The 26,321-nt window shown below is 44.5% G+C and overlaps 1 protein-coding gene across 1 annotated transcript; it reads left to right on the top strand.

Moving 5' to 3' along the window:
• Positions 1-1,234: 1,234 nt before the first annotated feature.
• LOC308307458 (alanine--tRNA ligase, mitochondrial-like) lies at positions 1,235-25,495 on the top strand (the record flags this gene model as incomplete). Its single annotated transcript, XM_080752722.1, has 22 exons — positions 1,235-1,360; positions 2,411-2,593; positions 4,149-4,340; positions 4,861-5,006; positions 5,409-5,600; positions 6,726-6,870; positions 7,001-7,146; positions 7,513-7,621; positions 8,610-8,648; positions 10,267-10,381; positions 11,193-11,317; positions 12,145-12,289; positions 16,022-16,191; positions 16,363-16,476; positions 17,582-17,722; positions 19,672-19,809; positions 20,066-20,169; positions 20,561-20,669; positions 21,358-21,483; positions 22,140-22,250; positions 23,136-23,333; positions 24,005-25,495. The coding sequence occupies 22 exons, from the start codon at positions 1,235-1,237 to the stop codon at positions 24,179-24,181; spliced, it is 3,051 nt and encodes a 1,016-aa protein (XP_080608848.1). The 3' UTR covers positions 24,182-25,495.
• Positions 25,496-26,321: the final 826 nt, after the last annotated feature.

The raw sequence follows: 26,321 nt of genomic DNA, 5'->3' as shown, positions 1-26,321 counted from the left end.
TCACCGCTACTCACCAGTTAAGAGTGGGGTGGCTCAGAGTAGATGACAGAGTACAGCAACTTGCAATGGGCCTGGTGTACAAGATACACTACACCACTATGATACCCAAGTACCTGTCAAAATACTTTATAAACGTTAAGGATGTCCATAATTACAACACCAGAGGCAGTGCCACAGATCACGTTCAACCCAGAGTCAACTCAAAGAAAGGGTCGAACTCGTTCTTCTGCTACACCACAAAAATGTGGAATGCCTTACCGAAGGCCATAAAGGAGTGTGGATCACTAGCATCCTTTAAAATTGCCCTAAAAACCACTTACAGGCAGCAGCCGTTCACAACTGGTAAAAACCTAGCCCAACCCTACCCTCCCTGCCCCTTCCTTGTATATACTGTACATACTGATTGTTTAGACTTACTGTTACCTGCCCCTTCCTTGTATATATTGTATATACTGTACTTACTGATTGTATAGACCTACTGTTTTCTTTTTTTCTTTACATATCTACTGCATAGTACTGTGTTCTATTTGTCTGTCATTCAATGTTATATGAGATACTTTAATGGTTTCCTGTTGAAATAAGCTTAGTCTTTTCATGGATCTCCTTTTAGTAGACCTTGTACCAGTGAACTGTACCGTCATGAATCTGTACATTTTCCTATGCAAACTTCTAATAAAGCCTTCAATCAATCAATCAATGACTGAGAGCACTGAGCCAGTGGCGTCAGTTCAGAAAAGGCTAAGATATGGCAACATGACTGGTGTAAGGCGCGCGTGCAAGACACCAGTCATGTTGCCATACTTTAGCAACAACAGGCATGATATTAATTTTAAGAAAAAGTACATATATATAATTATATCTAAAATATAATTATAAAACCTTGTTAAAGTGACCATTTTGTAAAATTTTGCATTGGTTATTTTACTGTAATTTACCAACATAATAACACGCACAGATAGACAAAGAGACATTCGTGGATTCATATTTAGAACTAACTTTTATCTTCCCCCTTGGACCCAGGGTATGGCAGCTGCATACAGTACCCCTGCCATACCCAATTGACGCCCCTGCACTGAGCTGACGTTTTCCGTGTTCGACTGCTCCTGGCTGTGAACAACAGAGCATGCGCGTCATGTAAAGATGGAGGAGAGAACAGCAGAGCAGTAGAGTCCTGAGTCTTTACAGAATATCTCTATGAGTTATGAGTAGAATCAGGAGCTGAGAAAGCTAAATGATGTTATTGAGACTGTTAGCTGCATCTTCTGGACGTGCTTCTGCTGGTGGCTTCTCGTGGCGGGGGTCTCTGCTCTGGAGCTGCTGCCAGCACCATGTCCCAGTGCTGTCCTACTGCTCCCAGAAGGTCAGGATGCTGGTCATTATATCATTACAATCTCTGTGATAAGACTCATATCGTAGCTCTAGTATATCTGTGATGTTACATACATTATAGCCTTAGATTAGCTGTGATATTACATACATTATATAGCCTTAGAATAGCTGTGATATTACACTAGCTGTGATATTATTACATACATTATAGCTATAGTCTATCTGTGAATTTACATAAATTATAGTTCTAGTAGCTGATATGATATAGCTCTAGTATAATTTTGAGATATTACATACATTCTATTGCCCTAGAATGGTTGTCATATTACATACATTATCCAGTGGTGTAGTGCTACTTTAAGAAGTGGGGAGCGCTTCAATAATGCACGAGCACATACAGTAGCCTACATGCACATTCACATGCACTATAAGAACAGGCAGGCGTCATATGAAATCATTATGACAACGCACCGTCCTTGACCAATATGACAAGTTAACATTACATTGCATTATGTATGCAATACAGTACATATGAATGAAAAAATATACATGACATCAGAGCCTATGCATGAAAACAAGTGCATGGCAAAGGTGTATTTCTTCTACCAAGCAAAAGCTTCGAGGCAATATTATAGCTCTAGAATAGCTGTGATTTTACATAAAACATTCTAAATAACATTTTAATCAAGAAAACGAACTATAGCAAATACAGTTTTCAAAGGATCGTAGTGGAGTACAAAGTACAATATTTGCCTCTGAGATGTAGTCGAGTAGAAGTGTATCCACAAGTTTCCAACGTCCCATCGTGCATTGCGCAGTTCCGGCGTCGCAGCCGAGTGTGATCTACAAGCTCACAACGGTTGCATCTGCGATGCGACGTGAGCTTGTTTGTCAGCTGTTCTCCGGATGCGTCTCACACATAATGCTAGAGTAACTTACCGCGGAAACAGGTGGATAGTATTGAAAAATAATAAAATGCAGATAATATGCTTGTCAAGTACAGTTAAAATGGCTCAAACTTACTCAACTAGTACGTAAATGAGTTAATCATTAGTTTGTTTTCCACGGCTGCTTGTGTCAGGGGGTCCCTGGGGAGGTGTCCCTCCCGGGGGTCCCTGGGGATCAGGTGTGGGGGTCCCAGAAGGTCAGGAGGACCTTCATAGACTTCTACCAGCAGCAGCATCAGCACACCATGGTCCCCTCCTCACCGGTGAGACCCCGTGGAGACCCCAGCCTGCTGTTTGTGAACGCTGGCATGAACCAGGTGAGGCACGCACACACACATGCACACGCATGCACACGCATGCATACGCATGCACGCTTGTCGATCTGCTGCTTTTGGCTACTTTTAAAATTGAATCCTGAAAAGTAACTGTTTTGGACATAATCATTCATGCTGCACTGAGAGCAGCATTGACCAGGGTTCCCACGGTCATGAAATTCCTGGAAATATTTTGAAATTAGAAAAATATTTTTCCAGTACTGGAAAAGTTTTGGAATTTATCAAGCGTCCTGGAAGGTCCTGGAAAAAAATAGCTATGCATTGTCTTTGGTTATTGATTGTGTTAATACCTCTGAAATGACAAATTAAACATGGGCCAAATTGTCAAATATTAGAGGCAGAAATTTTGAAAATAGCCGATCAACATGCTCACAACGCCTCGCAATGCGAGGCGTTGTGAGCATGTTGATCTGCTATTTTCACAATAGAACAGTGTTATACAAAAATCCTCAACTCTTAGTGCCCGTCAGGGTGCTGGGTCCCCAGTTAGAACATGATTATTTCGGGGGTCACGGCCTGAAAACATTGAGAACCACTGGCATACACTACCTGTCTTTGGGCATTGCGCATAGGAGTCAGCGACCTGTTATTGAGATGAATTATTGTTATATAGTCCTGGAAATTGGGTTAAATATTCTGGAAAAGTTTTGGAAATTAATTCGGAAAAAAATGTGTGGGAACCCTGATTGACAAAGTGCCCCCAGAGCAGCAATATAACATTGTCTATGCATAATGAGGTTTCCACCTGACAGACGATTTTCAGGCGCGTTGCCATTTTATCCAATCAGGAGGGAGTACACATGAATCGGCTAAAGTTTGATACCTTTACAGTTTCAGTGGTGGATTCGAACCCTGGCCTCAGACTCTGCGGTGGTGGGCACTGTGCTACTTTACCACTTGCGCCCATTTAGGCCTAGAATTATTGAATGCTTTAGCTATTGAAAAATAGCAGATATACAAGCTCGCAGCGCGGCACCGAGTGCCACGCTGCAAGCTTGTAGATCTGCTATTTTTTTTAAAGTCGTGAAAACGTGTGCAAATCTTTGAATATATGTATTTTTCAAAGCGAACGTTTGTAACTCAGATTTTGCTTCTGGGGGGTCCCTGGAACTAGATATTTTGAGATGGGGGTCCGTGGCCAAATAAATATCAGTTTGGGGGTCCTTCACATGAAATGGTTTGAGAACCACTGACATAGTAGTCTCTCAAGAACAGACTAACTGAGCTCCAGTTAAGTGAAAAGGACCTTTTCTTTGACGATGGCCGGCCAGATTGTTGACATAGAAACATGGGTTTTTCAAAAAACCTTAGAAGGATTCATAAAACACTTATAGAATCGGGTCAAAATTCAAATTTTCACGATTTTTCAAAAATAGCAGATCTACAAGCTTGCAGCGCTGTGAGCTTGTCTATTTTCTATGTTTCAATAGTTAAAGCATTCAATAATTCTAGGCCTAAATGAAGAGAGACGGGTAGACGCCTGTTACTGAACAAACACTCACAGATGGGTGATAAATATTAACATGATCTCCTGCAGTTCAAGCCCCTCCTTCTGGGCACGGTGGACCCCCGCAGTGAGATGGCGGGGTACCGCAGGGCGGTCAACAGCCAGAAGTGCGTGCGGGCCGGAGGCAAGCACAACGACCTGGACGACGTGGGGAAAGACGTCTACCATCACACGTTCTTCGAGATGCTGGGCAACTGGGCCTTTAACGGTGAATACTTCAAGGTAGGGTTGGGAGATATGGAAAAATACAATATCACCATATTTTCCCAAGCGGTATCACGATACACGATCTTATCACGATTCTTTTTCATGTTGGTTTTTATGGTTGATTTTTCAAGTTACTTAACAGGACAACCACCTACAGTTCAAGGTAACAAAAACTAAAAGAAAAAGGAGTAACTGACCATTTAGACCAGTGGTCCTCAAAGTGGGGTCCAGGGACTCTCTGGGTTCCTTTTGGTAGGTCTAAATTGACCCTTACAAGTATGCACATGATTTGTATACTGTCAGAGTTAAGGGGAGACCTTGACATTTTAATTTGAGAACAACTGATTTAGAACAAAATGCAGGTTTAACTGAATTTTGCAATGAATCTCTGTATTAACAATTCGGCAGGATTTGAATTTATTTATAAGGCTCTCCCTCATTGTATCACGATATATACGATATCTCTGAAAAGGCATATCTTGGAGACACAGTGTCTTTCCTGTCTGCGTGCGTGCGTGTGTACGTCCGTCCACAGGAGGAAGCGTGCTCCATGGCGTGGTGTCTGCTCACAGAGCATTATGGCATAGCTCCAGACAGGCTGTACGTGTCCTATTTCGGCGGAGACGTCGCAGGCGGCCTCCCAGCTGACGAGGAGACCAGACAAATTTGGCTGGACATCGGGTACGTACTGTATGTCCAAGCCAGTAAGTCTTGTTTGTACCACTAACACTCCCCAGTCACTCACATCAACAATTAAATATTTAATCGTAATTATTTGTATGACAATTAATCGTCAGCTAAATATCACGATTGTGACAGACCTACTGTATATGCATTTATTAACCACTTAAACCCCAGTACGCCTATTCTGTGGGGAACATTCACCAAAAATAGGCGATCTACAAGTCCAACACCTGGCTGTAGATCGCCTATTTTTTCCAGACTTAGACTCTGTGTGTAAGGAAGAAAGCAGTGCAAGTACATTACTACATTTGCATCTCTGTTCCGTTTGTTCTAAGAACAGAGGTTTTGTTAAGTGGTTAATTGTTTTCTGGATGAAGTCGTATTTGTGTTACTTCCCAGAGTTCCCTTGGAGCGCGTGCTGCCGTTTGGGCTGAAGGAGAACTTCTGGGAGATGGGGGAGACGGGCCCCTGCGGCCCATGCACAGAGATCCACTTCGACCACGTGGGAGGACGCAACGCCGCGCCGCTCGTTAACGCCGACGACCCCGATGTGGTGGAGATCTGGAACCTGGTGTTCATGCAGTACAACAGGTACATATTGTCGTTGTCGGGTGGAAACCTCGTATCTCCAAGTTTTAAACTTTCACAAAGTAAAGCCCTGCTTCATCATACAAGGCCGTCGCACAAAAGTAGTGAAAAAAGCAGATCTGCAAGCTCACAACGCCTCACGGTGCGAGGCGTTGTGTGCTTGTAGATCGCCTGTTTTCACTAGTTTAAATCATTTTTAAATTGATAAATGAAAAATGAACGTTTTGGACATACACGGTTTTCACCCGACAATGACGATATACTACTATTAGGGATGGGACGATATAGCTCTGGTCCATAGCGTTAGTGGAGTTCTCCCTAACGCTATGTTCCTCTACCTCTGCACCTCCTTGGCAAAACCCGCTTGTCTGGTCGGAAAATAACAAAAACTGTTTCGCCCCTCACCAAACCAAAGGTATCAGTGGACAGTTGGAAGCTTACTCTACTTAGTGGACACAGTCTGAGCCCCCCACCACACGCTTAAAATACATTTCTAGGGCGAAATGAAAAATATTCCACCGGATGGAGACTCCATTTCTTCTAGTTTTTCACTATTTGTCGTCGCCATCTCGGTGCCAACTCACTACTGCCGCGCAGGTCAGAGGACGTTGGAAGCGCTGTTTTGTAAAAACAATATGTGTTAAATGGATTTATATTATGAATAGTACTGTAATAAGTTCTTGATCGCCTCTTGTCTTGATTGTTTAAACATGACGTCATGGGCCGCTATGCTCGATAACAGGCTTGATAAGCACAAGGCTTATTGATACCGGGTAGTCGGTACTTAATACATTTGTTATCGAGTTTGTAACAGGCTCGGGTTTCGAGCTCCATCCCTACAAATGAGCTGACAGAATTGGAACTGGAACACTAAAATTAGCAATCCACCTGAAACATTTATTAAAGAGCCAGTGGGGAGACAGGGAGACCCCTGTTACTGAACAAACACTCTCTACTATAGCAATGCTTACCATCTGAATATAGAGCTTTAACCTTTTAAGTGATATGTTTTAACCAAAACATATCACTTACTCTACCTTTAGTAGGTGAACAACTTAATAGTGTTTGTTTATGCTAAACAGTACCGTGTGCATTCATTGCCTGTTTTGTGCGTGCTGTTCTGACCAGGGAAGCGGACCAGAGCTTGCGGCCGCTGCCCCAGTGCAGTGTGGACACTGGGATGGGACTGGAGAGACTGGTGACCATACTGCAGGGAAGACGCTCCAACTACGACACCGACCTGTTCACTCCCCTGATGGACGCTATGGGACGGGTAAGGATCACACCATCAGAACTAAGGCTGGGCGATATTAGGAAAACCTTTGATATTCGATAATGTTGTTGAATACCTCTATCTATATCGAGATATATATATGTCTGTCTGTCTGTGTGTCCGTACCCAGGTGTCCAGGGTGGGGGCTTATCAGGGCAGGACTGGAGCGGCAGACCAGGGCAGTGTGGACATGGCGTACCGCGTGGTTGCTGATCACGCTCGAACCCTGTCTGTCTGCATCGCAGACGGAGTTTACCCCGGAATGTCAGGAGCAGAGTGAGTTACTGGACCTGTCTGTCTGTCTGTTTGCATTGCTTACCAACGGTTGTTGCCATCCCGCCGTTTACTATTTGCCAGCGGTGTAGTCGGCGTTTCCCCACAACTCTTTTATATCAGCATCCCCCACGTGTGCGTGTGCGTGTGTGTGTGTGTGAACTGTGTGTGTGTGTGTGTGTGTGTGTGTGTGTGTGTGTGTGTGTGTGTGTGTGTGTGTGTGTGTGTGTGTGTGTGTGTGTGTGTGTGTGTGTGTGTGTGTGTGTGTGTGTGTGTGTGTGTGTGTGTGTGTGTGTGTGTGTGTGTGTGCGCGCGTGTGTGTGCGCGCATGTTTGTGTGTGTGTGTGTGTGTGTGTGTGTGTGAGTCAGGCTGGTTCTCAGGAGGATTTTGAGGAGAGCGGTTCGGTTCTGTGCTGAGGTTCTGCAGGCTCCACTGGGTTCGCTGGCGAGCCTGGTACCTACTGTAGCTGACATCCTGGTCAGTTGATACAATTCAATTCAATTTCATATACCTCTAATATATCGTCACTGTCACGCAGAAACCTGTAAATGAATGCCCTACTTCACTATACTACAGTCACACAAAAGTAATACTGTATCTACAAGCTCACAACGCGTCACTACGTGACGCGTTGTGAGCATGTAGACACTGTAGGCTGTTTTTATTTGTATCTTCTTTTCTTGCGAAAGTGGTTAAGTGTGTCTGTGGGTTTTACAAATATTGAATCCAAACAAATGTACAGTATTTTCTGGACTATAAGGCGCACCTGACTATAAGGCACACTGTCAATGAATGGTCTATTTTCAAACTGTTTTCATATATAAGGCGCACCTGACTATAAGGACCACATAATAGACGCTACCGTTGCGTTATGCATCCAACAGATGGAGCTGTGCTAAAGGGAATGTCAATGTCAATGAATGATCCATATATAAGGCGCACTGGACTATAAGGCGCACTGTAGTTTTTTGAGAAAATTAAAGGCTTTTAAGTGCGCCTTATAGTCCGGAAAATACGGGTATTAACAAGAACTTGTGACTAAATAAAATCAAACCTTGGTTCGAAGTGGAGCCGTGAATTTGAGCACTTCCAGATCTATGTTTTTGATTCTATGTGTTCCCCCCTGTGTGTGTGTGTGTGCGTGTGTGTGTGTGCCTGGCCTGGCCTGGCCTGAAAACAGCGCCCCTCCCTTAACATGTGTGGTCATAAAAGGTACTGTTCGAACTCAACGAAACATCCTTTTCCCACTAGACGGGACAAAAGCTGAAAGCTGTGCACAGGGAGCCATGTGCTTTGCACACGGCTCCAAAAACTCCATTAAAACTCAGGTTCTAGTTTGGGACGTATTTTCTCATTTGTGCATAACAGTGGCGATATGTGTAATAACTTCATACCTGTCATGTAAATTAAAATACCACTAATATATGTGGTATTGAATGTAACTGTAATGTTAAACCTTTGACAGGGAAACGCCTATCCTGAACTACACAGGGAGAAACACAGGGTGAGTACTACTGCTAGTAGCTTATCCTACTGCTTGCATTGTGGTTGTATTGTGTTGTCAAGTTGTGTTACTTGTGTCATGTTATGTTGCGTTATTGTGTTGTCATGTTGTATTAAATCATGCCTTATAGGCTCTATGCCAGTGTTTCTCAATCTTTTTTGGCTTGAGTACCCCCTTTCGCTGATTTCTGAATCTAAGTACACCCTTTACCCGACAACATTTTCCCAGTGCAATTATAACCATAACTAGCGGTATATGATAACCCCCCTTATTTTTAAGAATATAACGTCACAAAAAATAAAAAAGGGAGTGAGAGTTTCAACATTGTGGCCATAACATTTCAGGCCAGTTTTCATGTCAATAACTTACATTCAAACAACATTCATTAAACATAACAGTTCAATTGTAGTTAATTATTTAACTATAAATAATAGTATCAAGATTTATACATCTATTTTTCTTTTGGGGGGGCATTATCTTGAGTACCCCCTGCATACCTAGGGGTATACGTACCTCCATTTGAGAAACACTGCTCTATGCCATAGACTGTAAAAAATATGGACAGTGGGAACCTTCATGTGACCCATTGGTTTCTATCAGAGCGAAAATGAAGCTTTTTTTGCCAGCATTGTTTTAATGGTACCCAAGGAATGCTATTGGCTGGCAACGGTCACATGCAACCGCAAGGATACTTGGGTAAATGTGTTGAGCCTGCCGAAAATAAAGCACACGAAGAAGAATCGTCACAAGCCTATGATCACAAGCCCCTCCTACAGCATACACTGCTTTAACATAAATTAATAACATAAATTGGGCCACATTTTCACAAAATGCATATCATGGTGATTGAAACGAGGCTTTAAACTAGCGACAGGAACCATAAAGTATTTACTATTTATGACAATGTTTATTAAGATAAGAAAATCAAATGTAAAAGTTCAGAAGAAATGAATGGAATCCTATGGAGAACCCTATCCTATGGGGTTGCTTTTGGTACCAGAACAGCGCAACTATCGGCCAAACATAGGGAACCTTTAGTTCCGTGTTTGCTTCATTTTATATCCAGACAACTGGACTCAGCCATATTGGAAAGACATTGGGCCTTACTTCCTTCATGTGGTGTTACCAATGATACTAATGAAGGCTCCGTTCCATTCTGCTCAAACAGAGTCAGTGTTACCAATGATACTAAAATGGTCCTCAAAGTGGGGTCCAAGGACTCTCTGGGTTCCTTTTGGGAAGTCTAAATTGATCCTTACAAGTATGTAACTGACGGTATACAAATGAAACCAAATGGTTTCATGTGTATACTGTCAGAGTCAAAAGGGAATACCTTGACATTTTAAACTTTGAGAACTACTGATTTAGACAAAAATGCAGGTTTAAATGAATTCTACAATGAATCTCTGTATTAACAATTCAACAGGATTTTTAACAAGGCTCCCTCATTGTATCACGATATGTACGATATCCCTGAAAAGGCACTCTGTGGGAGACATTGTAAACGATATTTACCACCATATTGCCCACCCATAATCCCAACCCTAGTTGTGTGGTGTGGTGTGGTGTGGTGTGTTGTGTTGTGGTGTGGTGATAACTGGTTATTGTGTGCTTCCAGATCATGGACATCATTAATGACAACGAGCTGCAGTTCCTCAGTGCCCTCCAGCAGGGGCGCAGGGTGATTGACAGCACGCTGAACAAGAAGCAAAGCCCAGACGGCTTCTTCCCAGGTAACACCTATACAGCTCTCTGATTGGCTGAATCTCCCGTTAACCAGGTGGTTGCCGATTGACAGTTTTTTCGGCTTTAGGGTTATGGTAATATAATTACAAATTAATAAATAAATCATTCATTACATTGCTGTCCTAAACATGTTGATATCCTCACAAGTATAGTAATACAAACTCACAAATGAAGTACATTATATTATGCCAAAAACGTCCAGGGACGTGAGGAACGTGTTACATGGTTACCATGGTTACCACTACAAACTGCATATCCCATCTTGGCCGCCATCATCAGGAAGCGTGTAATCTCCATAGGCTCCTATTCATAGTGCAGTGAAGTCATGACGTGACTCGCTCATACCCCGGTTCACGGAAGTAATTTCTCTATGGAGAATAACATTGGGTCATCTTTCGTCTCATATAAGCATTGTGGTCCAAAAATAAACAAACAGTGTGTGCGATATTGTTGGGGATTGTCTATGGTAATAATAACCAGGTAGGATGGGTAAATGACGTCAGACTTCACTGCTCTATTGCTGCTGCAAAGAAACGGCTTTATCTCGGCATCTACTTCCAAAAAACGCTTCGATCGCTGAGAAATACTTTTTTTCACGGCAACACTGGGCTGCGACGGTCAGGCCGAGTTTAGAATCTTTAATCTTTAAATAATGCCACTAAAAGTGTGTGTGTGTGTGTGTGTGTGTGTGTGTGTGTGTGTGTGTGTGTGTGTGTGTGTGTGTGTGTGTGTGTGTGTGTGTGTGTGTGTGTGTGTGTGTGTGTGTGTGTGTGTGTGTGTGTGTGTGTGCGCTCACAGCGCCAGTGGCCTGGTCTCTGTTCAGAAACCTGGGCTTTCCTCTGGACCTGGTGCATCTGATGCTGGAGGAGAGAGGAGCAGCTCTCAACCAGGAAGAGATGGACCGCCTGGCAGAGAGAGAGAAGGTGATTTGTCCGTTGTGTCAGAGAGCCAGAAGGTGATTGGTCCGTTGTGTCAGAGAGCCAGAAGGAGATTGGTCCGTTGTGTCAGAGAGCCAGAAGGTGATTGGTCGTGTAACCATGGAACAGAAAAGTCCTTGGTGTGGGAGACGTAGGAACAACTACAACAAAGACACAGAGACAGACTTAAAGGAATTATGACATGCAGTTTTTTGTATAGCAGTCTTTGTCCTGGTCCTTAAAATATGTATTAAAATGTTAAAACTGAAAACTCCACTCCAGGGAGCCATGGCAGGATTTTTTTCTCTGTGTTTCTGTTCTGTGGCCTTTTGAGTATAGCAAAGATAATATACCTAGTCACCAGAGATGGCGTTGTTCAGACTTTCATGCTCTGTCTCATGTCCATCATCGCCTCTGCTACGCCCCCCCAAAGCCGTGGCCCTCCCACCTTCTCCAAACACCACGCACCTCCCCTCATTGTATGTATGGTGCAGCGATGTGATGTTGAAAAGCTCTGGTGATACAACAAAGATGATAAAACCACACCCTCCCCTGGATGACGATGATGCATACGTCCAGAGGCCAATGAACTCACTTTTCTGAGCATAATTATTCAAAAAACTACATATTACAGAAAAAACACTGGATGTTGAAAGCTCAGTTTTCTTGTGTGTAATTGAGGTCAGGAAACAAAAAAAGAAAAACATTCAAATTACAAAATGCAATTTCGATGTCATATGACCTAAGTAATACCAATTTGTCTGTCTGTCTGTCTGTCTGTCTGTCTGTCTGTCTGTCTGTCTGTCTGTCTGTCTGTCTGTCTGTCTGTCCAGCGTTTGTCCCTGTCTCAGGAGTGTCCAGAGGACACCGGGGTAAAGTTGGACGTCCACAGCCTGGCTCTCCTGCAGAAGCAGGGGGTCCCGCACACAGACGACAGCCCCAAATACCACTACCGCCTGGACGCCCAGGGCAGATATGGTAAATACTAGGGGTGTAACGATATATAGTAACTGAATCGAAAGATCTATTTTAATTTGCAATGATCTACTATATCGATATGCAAAAGCAAAATATTGTGCCGTTTAAGAGGAATAATTTAAAAAGGGTCTAATTAGCCTACATTTTTTTTACTAATTCCATTCCATTTAGCTCTTGGTCTATCAATAAATGTGTGTAATCTCTGTGTTCATGTCAAGGTGTCGGTTTGTCCATATGTGTTGAAATATAATGTCCATGTATTTGCAAGAGAATCACAGTGTTTACTTTTGACATGTTTCACACAGATTTACTTTCTTAGCTAAATAGTTACGTATATCGATTTTAAATCATTGAATCGTATCGCCATGAATGAACCAATACATGTATTGTCAACCATGTATCGTGATGCGCATCGTATCGCTATTAAATGTATTGTTACACCCACAGTAAATACCACTCCAGCATGGACGCCCATGCTGTAGCCCCATTGGAAACACTAGAAGCTGGGCCGCCCGAACAATGTAAATAGGGAATGAATGCCCCGCCCTTTAGGACCCGTTTTGACCATCTGTCTGCCTGTGTCCATTTATGCCCATATATGGAGATATCTGTATCTGTCTGTCTGTCAGGTACGAGTTTGCTAAAGCGGTGAGGGAGGCGAAACACCGCTTCTCGGAGAAACTGCGGCAGCAGCTCTCTGAGGGGAACTCCTCCTCTGTCTGGAAAGGACTTAAAACCATCACCAACTATAAGTCCAGGTCCCCACAGGCGTCTGACAACCTCCCTCTCGCCAACGAGCTCAATGAGTTTTACTGCCGCTTTGAGAGGGAGAGTTTCCCCCCTGCCCTCCCCCTCCACCCCCCCCGGACACAACCACTCTTCTCCCCCCCAACCCCACCACCTCTCACTGTCACAGAGAGAGAGGTTAAGCTGCTGTTCAGGAGCCAGAACCCCCGGAAGGCGTCCGGCCCGGATTCTGTCTCCCCCTCCGTCCTGAAGCACTGTGCTGACCAGCTCGCCCCGGTGTTCACCAACATCTTTAACACCTCGCTGGAGCTCGGTCAGGTACCAGCATGCTTCAAGGCCTCGACCATCATTCCCGTCCCCAAGAAGGCCAAGGTCACAGGCCTAAATGACTATAGACCCGTCGCCCTGACCTCTGTGGTCATGAAGGTCCTGGAGCGCCTTGTCCTGGCCCATCTGAAGGGCATTACTGATCCTGTGCTGGACCCGCTGCAGTTCGCGTACAGAGCGAATAGATCCACGGAGGACGCCGTGAACATGGCTCTGTACCACACTCTAAAACATCTGGACACTACCGGCAGCTATGCCAGGATCCTGTTCGTCGACTTCAGTTCGGCCTTCAACACCATCCTACCATCCATCCTGGAGCACCAGCTGTCCCTGCTGCAAGTGCCTGCCTCCACTCGCAAGTGGATTACGGACTTTTTAACCAACAGGTCGCAGCGGGTGAAGCTGGGGAAGAACATTTCCAGCTCCAGGTCCACCAGCACCGGTTCCCCGCAGGGCTGTGTCCTGTCCCCACTACTGTTTTCCCTGTACACCAACAGCTGTGTTTCCCTCCACCCGTCGGTCAAGCTCCTCAAGTTTGCTGACGACACCACCTTGGTGGGCCTCATCTCCAAGGGGGACGAGTCGGCCTACAGGGGGGAGATCGAGCGGCTGCGAAGCTGGTGTGAAATTAACAACCTGGAGCTAAATGCCCTTAAGACAGTGGAGATGGTGGTGGACTTCCGGAAGGACCCAGCCCCGCCCCTTCCCATCATGCTGGGTGGCACTCAGGTGGACTATGTTGAGTCCTGCAAGTTCCTGGGGATGATCATCTCCAGGGACCTGAAGTGGGAACTCAATATCACTGCCCTCCTGAGAAAGGCCCAGCAAAGGATGTACTTTCTTCGGCAGCTGCGTAAATACAGACTGTCGAGGGCCATGATGACGCAGTTCTACACGGCCATCATAGAGTCCATCCTCACTCACTCTATCATCACTTGGTTCCCTGCTGCATGCGCAAAAGACCTGGTCAAGCTGCAGCGGGTGATACGCTCTGCAGAGAGGGTGATTGGCCGTCCCCTGCCCTCCCTCAAGTCCCTGCACGACTCCAGGGCGCTGAGGAGGGCAAGAAAGATCATGGCCGACCCCTCCCACCCTGGTCACGGCCTCCTCACCCTGCTCCCCTCTGGGAGAAGGATGCGGCACCTAGGGGCCAAGACAGAGCGCCACAAAAACAGTTTTTTCCCCTCAGCTGCCAGGCTGCTGGATGACGCTGGTTTCCCTTTTTCCCTTGCCCCTTAGGGACATCAGCAATATGTTGCACTATTGAACACTACTGCACTTTATTTATATTATTTATTATTTATTCTGCACGGTGTTGTTTTGTGTTTGTTGTTTTTCATGTTATCTGTGAAAAAAATATTGAATGCACACTGGTATGTTACCAAAGCAAATTCCTATGTGTGATACACAATGGTAAATAAAGGAATCTGAATCTGAATCTGAATCTGAATCTGTCTGTCGGCGTCCATTTTATGTCCATATATGGAGATCACTGCAGTTATAGTTCTGGGTCCATTATATGCCCAGATATGGAGATATCTGTCTATCTGCGTCCATTTTATGCCCATATATGGAGTATCTGTCTGTGCCTCCAACTGTGTTGCAGACACAGTGCCGGTTCCCCCTTTAATGCAAACCTCACACCTGTTGTCATAGGACCCGTTTTGAACATCTATTTGCCTGTGTCCATTTATGCCCATATATGGAGATCTTTGACCATCTGTTTGCCTCTGTCCATTTATGTCCATATATGGAGATATCTGTATCTGTCTGTCTGCAATCCATTTTATGCCCATATATGGGGGCATTCATTTTATGCCCATATATGGAGAACGCGCGTGCCCGTGGGACGAACGGTTCTCGAGATACGCGGATTACATACATACATACACACTCACAGAGATTTTTTGTTGACTCATGTGGCGTACGTGATGTCAGAGCCTTTTATGAAGTGATGTCACAATGAGTCAGAGCTTTCGCCGATTTCCTCCGGAACAGCCTGATGTCAACAATCAACCCCGCATAAGGAGATTCCGAACGTTTCGCGCCGGTTCGGGAAAACCGCGCGTCGGGTCGGGTCGAGACCCGGCACTGCACTCCGTGCCGCGGCGGGGAACGCCCGTGCCGAATCTGAAGCCGGTGGGACGAACGGTTCTCGAGATACGCGGATTACAGACAGACACACAGACAGACAGACAGACAGACACGCAGAGACTTCTCGCATTTATAGATAGATAACAGAAACACACTAGCACAGACAGCGTCATTATAATGAAGTGTAGTCCCATTGGAAACATAACAGAAGCACACCAGCACAGACAGAGTCATAATAATGAACTGTAGTCCCATTGGAAACATAACAGAAGCACAGTAGCACAGACAGAGTAATTCGAGTGGAATATTCTTCTTGTTATGCATGTATAGTTTAAATATTTGAAAACATCATGGAAGTAACACATGGAAGTAACACCAACAACACCTGTGGGTGTGAGTTGCAGTGTTCGCTCCATGCACGAATCATTTGTGTGTGTGTGTGTGTGTGTGTGTGTGTGTGTGTGTGTGTGTGTGTGTGTGTGTGTGTGTGTGTGTGTGTGTGTGTGTGTGTGTGTGTGTGTGTGTGTGTGTGTGTGTGTGTGTGTGTGTGTGTGTGTGTTGCAGTGTTTGCTCCGTGCACGGCCACAGTGCTGGCTCTGGTCAGTGGGCGGGGCCTGGTGGAGGAGGTGCCAGAGGGGGAGAGGTGTGGCCTAATCCTGGACCGTACCATCTTCTACTCGGAGCAGGGGGGGCAGACACATGACCAGGGCTACTTCACCACAGACGCACTGCAGGTCAGATACTGAACCGTCAAAATACACATCCTTATTCAATCGTACTCATTATTTGTCTGTGTGCATAGAGCCTATTGTACTCACTATGTCTCCTCTCCATCTCCTCCCCTCTCCTCTCCACCCTCTCCTCCCTCTCCCCTACTCTCATGTCCTCTCCTCTCCTCTGAGCAGGAGGTATTGTTTGCAGTGGAGTCTGTAGACCAGCAGGGGGGGTATGTCGTACATCAGGTGATGCCAGCGGCTCCTCTGCGGACCGGAGATCAGCTGCTTCTACACCTGGACCAGGTAACAAAATATGAACATATCGCATCACGATTTATTTTGACTAAAGAAATCGCGATTTACGATATTATTGCGACTAGCCTACAGCCCCCTGCGGGGGCCTGGCCCCTTTGTGTGTGTGCCTGTTAGTCCCCCTTGGTGTGAAGCAGACAGACTGTGATGTTGCTCTCTCTGGAATTGCCCCCGGACTGGGAGTGCGCTGCTTGGTGACGCCCATTTGTGATGTAAATCGCATCACAGGACAAAGCCGCCTACAGGCCAAAATTTGGGAAAATATTTTAAACATTTGGGGATTATGAGAAGTAGAGACACATTTGAAGGTGATAAAGTTGATGTTGGGCAAGGTACATGCATTATTGATTTTTGTATTATGTTTTTTAGACAGTTGAACAACTGCTGAACGTGGAGTTACAGACGGACAAACGGACAAACATACACACTATTTTTTGGGGCGATTCTAATTAAGGTTGTGGGATAATCAAAATCCATTATCCTGGGGTGGAACGTTTGCCCAAAAAATAGCAGATCTACACACTTGTGTCTGTCTGTGTGCGTGTGTGTGCGACTGTGCGTGCATGTGTGCACATAGACATCAAATGGGGGCTCGAGCCCCTGCCCTTTTACCCGTCTGTAACAAGTGCCCTCTCTCCAGACTATGATTGCAGTGTTTACCAGAAATCAAATGTAAATGCCCCTCTTTCCATGCCATACCTGAAGGCAGCATTCAAGAGAATTGCCTTGTCCAAACTCTCCTGAACTTGAACACAGCATCTACATGTTGAAATCAAGAAATGTGTAGAAATCAAGCATCAAAAATAGCCGACCTCCAAGCTCACAACGCGTCGCGCTGCGATGCGTTGTGAGCTCGGAGGTCTGCTATTTTCGAGGTTTTCACCAGAAATGTCAGCCCCTGCCTCTTTAACATTCTATGCACGTCTCTGCGTGTGTGTATGCGTGTGTGTGTGTGTGTGTGTGTGTGTGTGTGTGTGTGTGTGTGTGTGTGTGTGTGTGTGTGTGTGTGTGTGTGTGTGTGTGTGTGTGTGTGTGTGTGTGTGTGTGTGTGTGTGTGTGTCCGTGTGCGTGCTTGTGTGTGTGGGTGCGTGCACAGGCTCACAGGGTGTCGTGCATGGTGAAACACACAGCCACCCACCTGCTGAACCACGGCCTCCGCCAGATGCTGGGAGACAAGCTGGAGCAGAGAGGCTCCAGTGTGACTGCAGACAGGCTGCGCTTTGACTGCACTGTCAAAGTACGGAATACACACACACGCACGCACGCACGCACGCACGCACGCACGCACGCACGCACGCACGCACACACACACACACACACACACACACACACACACACACACACACACACACACACACGAACATACTGTACACCTTCGAAATTAGCTAACACATCACAGACAGAGAAACCCAGACAAACAGAGTACTGCCCGGGACCTTGAGAATTTGTGCTTCTACCACTTTTTCTAGTCACATGTTCAAATACTGGATTCTGATTGGTTTAAAGCAGTGGTAAATAGGCCAACAACCTTGAGTTGGCTCATGGACCCCGCCCACTGAAACAATTAATGATTGTAACTAAAGATCCTTGCAAGTTACAACTGAGTTTTCTTTCATTTATATGGAAAAAGTGGTAGAAAAGCAATTTACCATTCGAGGTCGTGGATTGTTGGCTGATTTCCCACTGTTTCAGGGTTGTTTGCCACTCGCCTGTGGCTCGTGGCACAACCCTGAAAGAGTGGTAATCAGCCAACAACCCACTCCCTATCATGGTAATGGCTTACTTTTTATACAATTCATTTTTTTTCTAGAAGCAAGCCCTAAAGCAGCGCTATTCAACCTGCGGTCCCTATGGCATGTCTATGCGGCCTGTCATGGTCATACCAATACAAATATTTTGTCTACTTTCAGTGTGATTTCTGTGAGTTTCCTTCATTTTTAGACTACTCGTGTAGTGTGTTACGTCCAAAATAGGATCTACATTTTTAGCTTGCGGCCCTTGGACTTTTTGTATTTTTCTGAGTGGCCCTTGAGCCATCTTAACTCATTTAGTGCCCCTGAAATTAACGGATTATAAAGTCCACGACGCCACCTTCAGGCTGGCATCACCGCCGTTATCTTATTTTGAAGGCCAGAAGTCCACAGCGCAATCACTTCCGGTCTGACGTCATCGGGTCGTGCGCTGGAACCGATCCTTGTCCACGTGGAGTTGTGTAATGGCCGACCGGGAGCTTTTATAACTGTGTAACATAAGCGAGCATCTGCCTCCATCCTAGCTTCTAAAGTGTAGTTTTGAGATAATGGACATTAAAGATGAGATCCCCCGTCCACCTCAATGTTATGGATGGGACTATTTTGTGCTCGTGGAGCCGTGATGATGCGAAATCAGCGACGGATTTCGTCTCCGGACCTCCGCCCATTCTTCTCGGTAATGTACTCGCCGTTACAGTAATATATTACTTTTCCCGAGATATCTCGTGAATGGCACTACATATACTCGAGTACATTTCACGAGACATCTCGGGAATGGCACTAGATGAGTTAAGTTGAGTAACCCTGCTCTAAAGGAACAGCTTTTTTCTAGTTTAGTTAAGTTATTTGTCATATCTGCCCTGTTTTTACTTTTAAATTTTTTTAATTTATCCCACGATTTTGTAACCCATTTTCACCCGGTGCCAATTATCTAATGTAATCCTGGGCGGGTTGGCAGAGAGAGTGCATGAGTGCATGAGGAGACCGAGTTTCTTCTTTTCACCTGCCCGGGGGGAGTTTCCCCGGTTGGACGTAGCGCGTGGAAGGAACACGTTATTCCAACCAGTTCCTTTCCCCTCCATCAGGCGCGCCGGCTGGCCAGGGGGAGGCAGTAAAGAGACCAGGATTACTGCATGTTTTATTTAGGGTAGCTACCCTAGGAGACACAGGGAGAACATGCAAACTCCACACAGAATGTGCAATTGTTTATAAAGCCATTAAGCCAAACAGAAATGTCACTTTGTTTTCATATGCTCCAATTTTCAATGGCAAATATAACAATGGTTACACACACACACACACACACACACACACACACACACACACACACACAGGTATGTGTTTTGTCATGTGTTTCATAAATAATATGCAGTGTGTGGTACCGTATGTGGATTGTTGTTTTGTGCTAATATGGGTGCGTGCGTTGCGTGCACAGGGTTCTCTGAGTGCGTCTCAGCTGCAGGACTTGGAGCGTTCCATTCAGAACATCATCAGGGCCAACCTGCCTGTCTACACCCTGGAGATCCCACTGGAGCGGGCCAGAACCATCCCAGGACTTAGAACCTTAGATGAGGTACCACAACCTTTACCTGAACCATACCAGGACTTAGAACCTTAGATGAGGTACTACAACCTTTACCTGAACCATACCAGGACTTAGAACCTTACATGAGGTACCACAACCTTTACCTGAACCATACCAGGACTTAGAACCCCACACACAGACATAAAGGGTGTTCAATAGCAATAAATAATGAAAACGTTGACAAATGGAGATGGCTGGTTTCTGCCTGGCGACAGCGTCGATATATCAGTTGTGTTGTCTGCAGGTTTATCCGGACCCGGTCCGGGTCGTGTCTGTAGGTGTCGAAGTTCCAGAGCTGTTGGACGGACAGACGGACAGACGAACGTCTATAGAACTCTGCTGTGGGACGTAAGATTGATTGATTGATTGATTGATTGATTGATTGGTTGAATAGTTAAGTACAGAGGTACAGTTATACATTAAGGTCCTACTGTATTCATCAAGACATACAATACAGTACATGGCTGAGTTTCATGTCATGAGCAACGGGTCACTCGCTAGGCCAGCTCAGTGTGCCGTGTACTGATTGGTCAGCTGCTGTCATAACTGACCATTCAGGTTATCAGCCCCTTCACCGAGCCCTGAAACATGACGGCCGTGATATGACACGTCCGTCATGTTTCAGGATAATTTGATGTATAATATATGCGCCCATTTAAATGTATTCTCTTTCTCTCTCTCACACTCACACTTGCTCTCACTCTCTGTCCGTCTCTCTCTCTCTCCTCTCTCTATGTAGTCATCTGCTGTCAACAGGGGCGATCGAGGACCTTGTGATTGTGTCAGAGAGACAGATAGTTAAAGGAATCAGCAGAATAGTAGCTGTCACTGGACAACAAGCTAGACAGGTAGCGCACACACACCCACACACAAACACACACGCGCGCACACACACACACACACACACACACACACACACACACACACACACACACACACACATTTAACACTTGGGACGCCATTATTTTGGTAATTTTTTGGCTACAGAGTGCCGCCACTCACTGCGCTTTATTTTTAAGTGCCCCGGAAGCCACGATTGTGTCCATGTTGTGGAAATTCACTAAATCCGGATGTAAACTGGGGTGTTTTCTTACACACGGAAATAAAAAATTCTAACCGCGGCCGACCATTGTTAAAAAAAAACGTTTCTCGGCGATCAAAGCGTTTTTTTTTTGGAAGTAGATTCTGAGATTAAGCCGTTTCTTTGCAGCAGCAATGAATAGGAGCCTATCAGAGATAACATGTTTCCTGATGATGGCGGCCGAGTTGCATCATGGGATATGATGTTTTTTTGCTCACCTGTTTACCTGGTTAACATGGTAACGTGATAACAGGGCTGTGGCTTCGCACCACCGTAATTCTTATCACGTTCCTGGACGTTTTTTTGGCATTGGAAGTTTATTAGTGCTTGTAGCTTTACAGGACAGGTGTGTTTGTTGTTTTTACCTAGCCTCGGAAACCCAGGCTTTTATTTAGTATTTACCTGACTTTGTGTGCGTGCGTGCCTGCGTGCGTGCATGTGTGTGTGCGTTTCAGGCCAGGGAGGCTGGTGAAGCGTTGTCCCAGGAGGTGGAGTCTCTTTCTGCCAGGGTGTCTGGCTCCGCACCTTCCTGCATCCAATCCGCACACAGCCTGGCCAAGGAGGCGGGACTTCTGACCGATGTACGAATGTAAAAACATAACATGAACATGAATTTGACATGAAAACGTTGAGAACCACTGAACTGCACTGACACACACGCATATTTTGGGGGGGGGGAAAGCCAAAAATAGCGGATCGTTGCAACACTTTGTGGGCTTGTACAGTTGATTGTCTATTTTTGGCAAAGAGATTTGCTTTAGAGGGAAAAAGTGGTCAAAGTACAGTTGTAACTCAAGTCCAGTTGACTAAGACTACAGGGGGGTTAAGAGGTTAAGGATTCAACAAAAAGAGGTTAAGAATTCAACAATATTAAGATATACAAGTGGCGTCTGCAGGTGGTGGCCTGGGTCGGGACTTGGCATCGGGCTAGGAATGAATGGCCACCCTGCTACGTGCCACTCAGCACAGCACAGCACAGCAGTAGCAGTAGGTCACGCTTGGGAGAAATTCAGACAGCCCGTCCTGAGACCTGCTTACATAGATCCGCCCGTAAACTGAGGAAGACACAATGGTCAGAATAGGATAGAAGGTGCTGGTGGGACACCAAAGAAATACATAAAAATAGGAAACAAGAAAATTCATGGTGTAGTCCTTTTAAGTTGCCATTACGGTAGGTTTATAAATCATGTGGTTCAGCTGGACAGCATCAAACTAACAGTGTTGTTTTTATTGTCAGGCGGTGGACAGCACTGCTGCACCCCAGTGGCTGAAGAGAGAACTGCAGACTCAACTCAAGTCTCTGCAGAGGAGATTCAACACTGCTATCAGAAAACTGGAGAACAAAGAGGTAACGACACGACACGACACTGCGGAAAACAACATTAACCATCATCAGGGCTGTATATTGTAATAGACTTAAACCCATACTTACCTCCCCTTTTCCACTGTACATATCTTCCTTTTCTTTTCATTTTCTTTTACCTTGTTCTTCTTTTTGCATGCTGTTTTCCCTTTTGTTATTGATGATATCCTATGCAAAGTACTGTGTTCTATCCGTCTGTCCTTCAATGTTATATGAGATACATAAAGTGGTTCCTGTGTAAATAAGCCGAAAAGCTTACTAGGATCTCCTTTTAGTTGACCTTGTACCAGTGATTTGTACTGTCATAAAACTGTACTTTTTCCTATGCAAACTTCTAATACATTCTTAAATCAATCAATCATAATAATGACATGTTACTTTAATTTAATTGTGTTTTTTTTTTTTTTTTGGCATTGGAACTTTGGAACATTATGAGTTAAAATTATATTTTGTTTGCATCGCCTTGACGTTTTAAACAAAACTTCCACAGGGCAGATGACTTGAGTATGCTTTATACAATAAAAATAATAATAAAAATCGAACCTCTGTTCGAAGTGGAGCTGTGTGTGTGTGTGTGTGTGTGTGTGTGTGTCTGGCCTGGCCTGAACAACAGCGCCCTTGTGTGGTCACAAAAGGTCCTGTAGGCTACAGACAGACAGACACGCAGACATACCCACACACACGGCCACGTATAGGGAGCTTGTGTTCCACACAGCTCCAAAAATAGTGAAAATACCATTTTCACTATTTCTGCATTTTTTGGGAAATCATGTATGAAAATGTTTCAACGTGGAGATGATTTTGAAGATTGTGTGTGCGTGCGTTTGTGCATGTGTGCGTGTGTGCGCGCGTGTTGCATGTGTCTTCCAGGCTGCAGACAAAGCCCATCTCTTGCTCCAGAAGAGCAGAGATAAAGCGGTGTTGGTGGACTGTGTTGATGCTGACTCCATATCGATGGTGATGAAGACAGTGAACCAGCTCAGTGACAGGGTCCCAGGCTGCCTGGTCATGCTGCTCGCTCACCAACGGCATTCTGGGAAGGTTCTGTGTGCCTGTCAGGTACCCAAGGTACTGTAATACACACTCACACGCTCTTAATACAATAGTTCTCAACCTTTTCAGGCCGCGACCCCCAAAATAATCATAATTTAACTGGGTACCCACCCCCGAGCACTAAGAGTTGAGGTATAACACGGTTCTATTGTGAAAATAAACGCCTCGTGAGCATGTAGATCTGCTATTTTCACAATTTCTGCCTCTAATAGGCTATTTGACAATTTGGCCAATGTTTCATTTGTCTTTTTACAAGTATTAAAAAAGTCCTTAAATTGTCACTTTAGAAATGGGCAGACACCTCCTATACACTTAAACCTTATGTTGGTTTGTTTACTGCTGAGTGAGAAAACAATGTTGCACATTAAATCAATCATCTGGGGACCCCCCAAAATATTTTGGGGACCTTCCTGGGGGTCCCGACCCACAGGTTGAGAACCACTGCTCTAATACACAGAAGTGAATGGAGGGTTTTATTAAATTAAGAATTTAATTGAAAATACCTCTTCTCTCTCTTGTAATGGAACAAAAATTAATTATTTCTGTCAGCCAGTTCCCTGTTCTTTTGAAACCAAGCATTTAAATTAAACTTTTACTGTATTTGGATATTTTGTAGCTTTTGTCGCTGCTAATGTAAACTGTTTGTAACTCTTTGTGTTTCTGTTTGTTTGTTTGTTTGCTTCCAGGGCGGGGCCACTCTCTCGGCCAGTGATTGGGCGCTGGCTGTGTGTCATCACCTGGGCGGGAGTGCGGGGGGCTCCGCCCTGGTGGCCAAGGGAACGGGCACTTGTGATGACATCAAAGAGGCGCTGAGGTGGGCGGAGCAATACGCACGGATGAAAGCGCAGCAGAAAGCAGATTAAATCCTGTGGCCACGACCTGCGCTGTGCGCTGTTCCGGAGGTTGTGGCGGAAGTGCTGTGTTAAATGGGAAGTTACGACATGCGGTATGGGTCTGTTTACATCCCCCAGCAAAACAAACACAAATAGATTGTAGCTCTCAACTCGCTCTTAATAGCTTGTCTGAAATCATGTTTCTGTTTGGATAATGTTTATGGCGAGCACAACCGACGGAACGGGAGCCGTAGAACAGATTTGTTTCCAGCGGGGAATACGTTTGCAGGGACACCGCACTGTGAAAAAAGACAACTTCGGGGACAATGCAGCCCCACCTCCTAGAACACTCTCTGCCTCATGTCGCGCCCAGGCTTTTTTCTTGGCAGATGAGTAAGCCTGGTTACGCAGGGTTACCTTGAACAGGTCTTGTGTTATTTATACTAGGTGAAATTCAAATTGTATTTCGTTGATGTCGGAAACATTGTATCTCCATTGCAACTTCTTGTTTTTCTTCTTTTTTAACACTTCCGATGCCTATTACGTCCAGGAACGTGATAGGAATTACGGCGGTGCAGCGCTGGTGAGCGAAAAAAAATCATATCCCATGATGCATTTGGCCAGCATTCGGCCACCATCATCAGGAAGCGTGGCTTTATCTCGGAATCTACTTCCAAAAGCGCTTCAATCGCCGAGAACGGCTTCTTTTTTTTTTTACGGCGACGGACAGCCGTGGTTAGAATGTTTTATTTCTGTATAAAAGTAAACACACTGATCGCCGTTACAACATTGTGAATTTCCACAACATGAACACGATCGTGGCTTTCGGAGCTCTTCAAAATAAAGCGCTGTGAATGGCGGCACTCTGTATCCAAATAATTACAAAGATAATGGCATTCCAAGTGTTAATATAATCAAATGCCTTATCTCCACAAACTCACAACACATCACAAATTTGTGTTTTTCTTTTTTTTTCTTGTCGTTATTTTCTAATTGTCTTCAAGTGATAGTGGTTTGCCAGTGGGTTTTACACATATTATTGAACCAATGATAAGTAATAACAAGAGCTTGTGACCAAATAATAGCTACATTGGATCCAATGGAACACAGGTCCTGAAAAGTAATGGTTTTGGATATACAGGGTTTCCGCCTACAATTCATAAGAAAACAACGTAAAAATCGATGCATTAGCATTGATTTAGCCATGCTAAATTAGCATAGCCATGTTATGAGATGATCAGAGGTGTGTGTATGTGTGTGTGTGAGCGCGCACGCGTGCGTGCGTGCGTTGTGTGCATGTGTGCGTGCGCTCTTGTGTACAGGGAACAAATAATTCTTCATTGTGAAAACTTAAATCTGTATTTCTTTGTTTTAAAAGAAATAAAGATGCAGTTCAAGGTTCATTTATTTATTGTTGATTACTTTTTCGATTAAGTAATAATTTAAGTGCATTTTCTAAACATAAAGGAATGTATAGAATTACAAATCGATCAATCACTTAAACCCTGTTTTGTCATTTTATACGTTGCACTGCAGTGTAGTGAAAGAAATGTTAAAATAGCAGATCTGCAAACTCAAATTAGGGATCGATTGCTAATTGAGTCCTGAAACGTTCTCGGACATTCCCACCTGACAAAGACGATATATATATATGATACCAACCATATACAGATCCATCTAAATAAATTAGAATATTGTGTAAAAGTACATTTTCTGGAAACTTTTATATATTCTTTTGAAACTTTCATATATTCTAGATACATTGTACATTCAGTGAATTATTCCAAACCTTTTTTGTTAACATTTTGAATTATTATGCCATACAGCTCATGAACATCAAAAGTCCCTATTTCTAAATATAACAATAATTACACGACACCACTCAAAACAAGGATTTATAATAGAGAAATGTCAACCGTCTGAGTTGCTTGAAGTCCAGTGAGTCAGTTATGATCTGGGGTGCTATGGCATCTGCAATGCTTTTTTACACAATATTCATTTTTTTAGATGGATTTGTATAAGATACACCATATATCCTATCCATATATACACACATGTACAGTATACAAGTTGTGGAAGATGCAGAGAATGGATCAAAATAAACAAGCTTTATATAAGTGGCACAATAAAGTGTTAAACTGTTCTCCCCTTTCCGTTATTGTGAATGATA

Source organism: Nannobrachium achirus, assembly GCF_963921795.1.
Source record: "Nannobrachium achirus genome assembly, chromosome: 22".
NCBI lineage: Eukaryota > Metazoa > Chordata > Actinopteri > Myctophiformes > Myctophidae > Nannobrachium > Nannobrachium achirus.
Note: the sequence above shows the minus strand (reverse complement) of the source record. Positions and strands in the feature narration are given on the sequence as shown.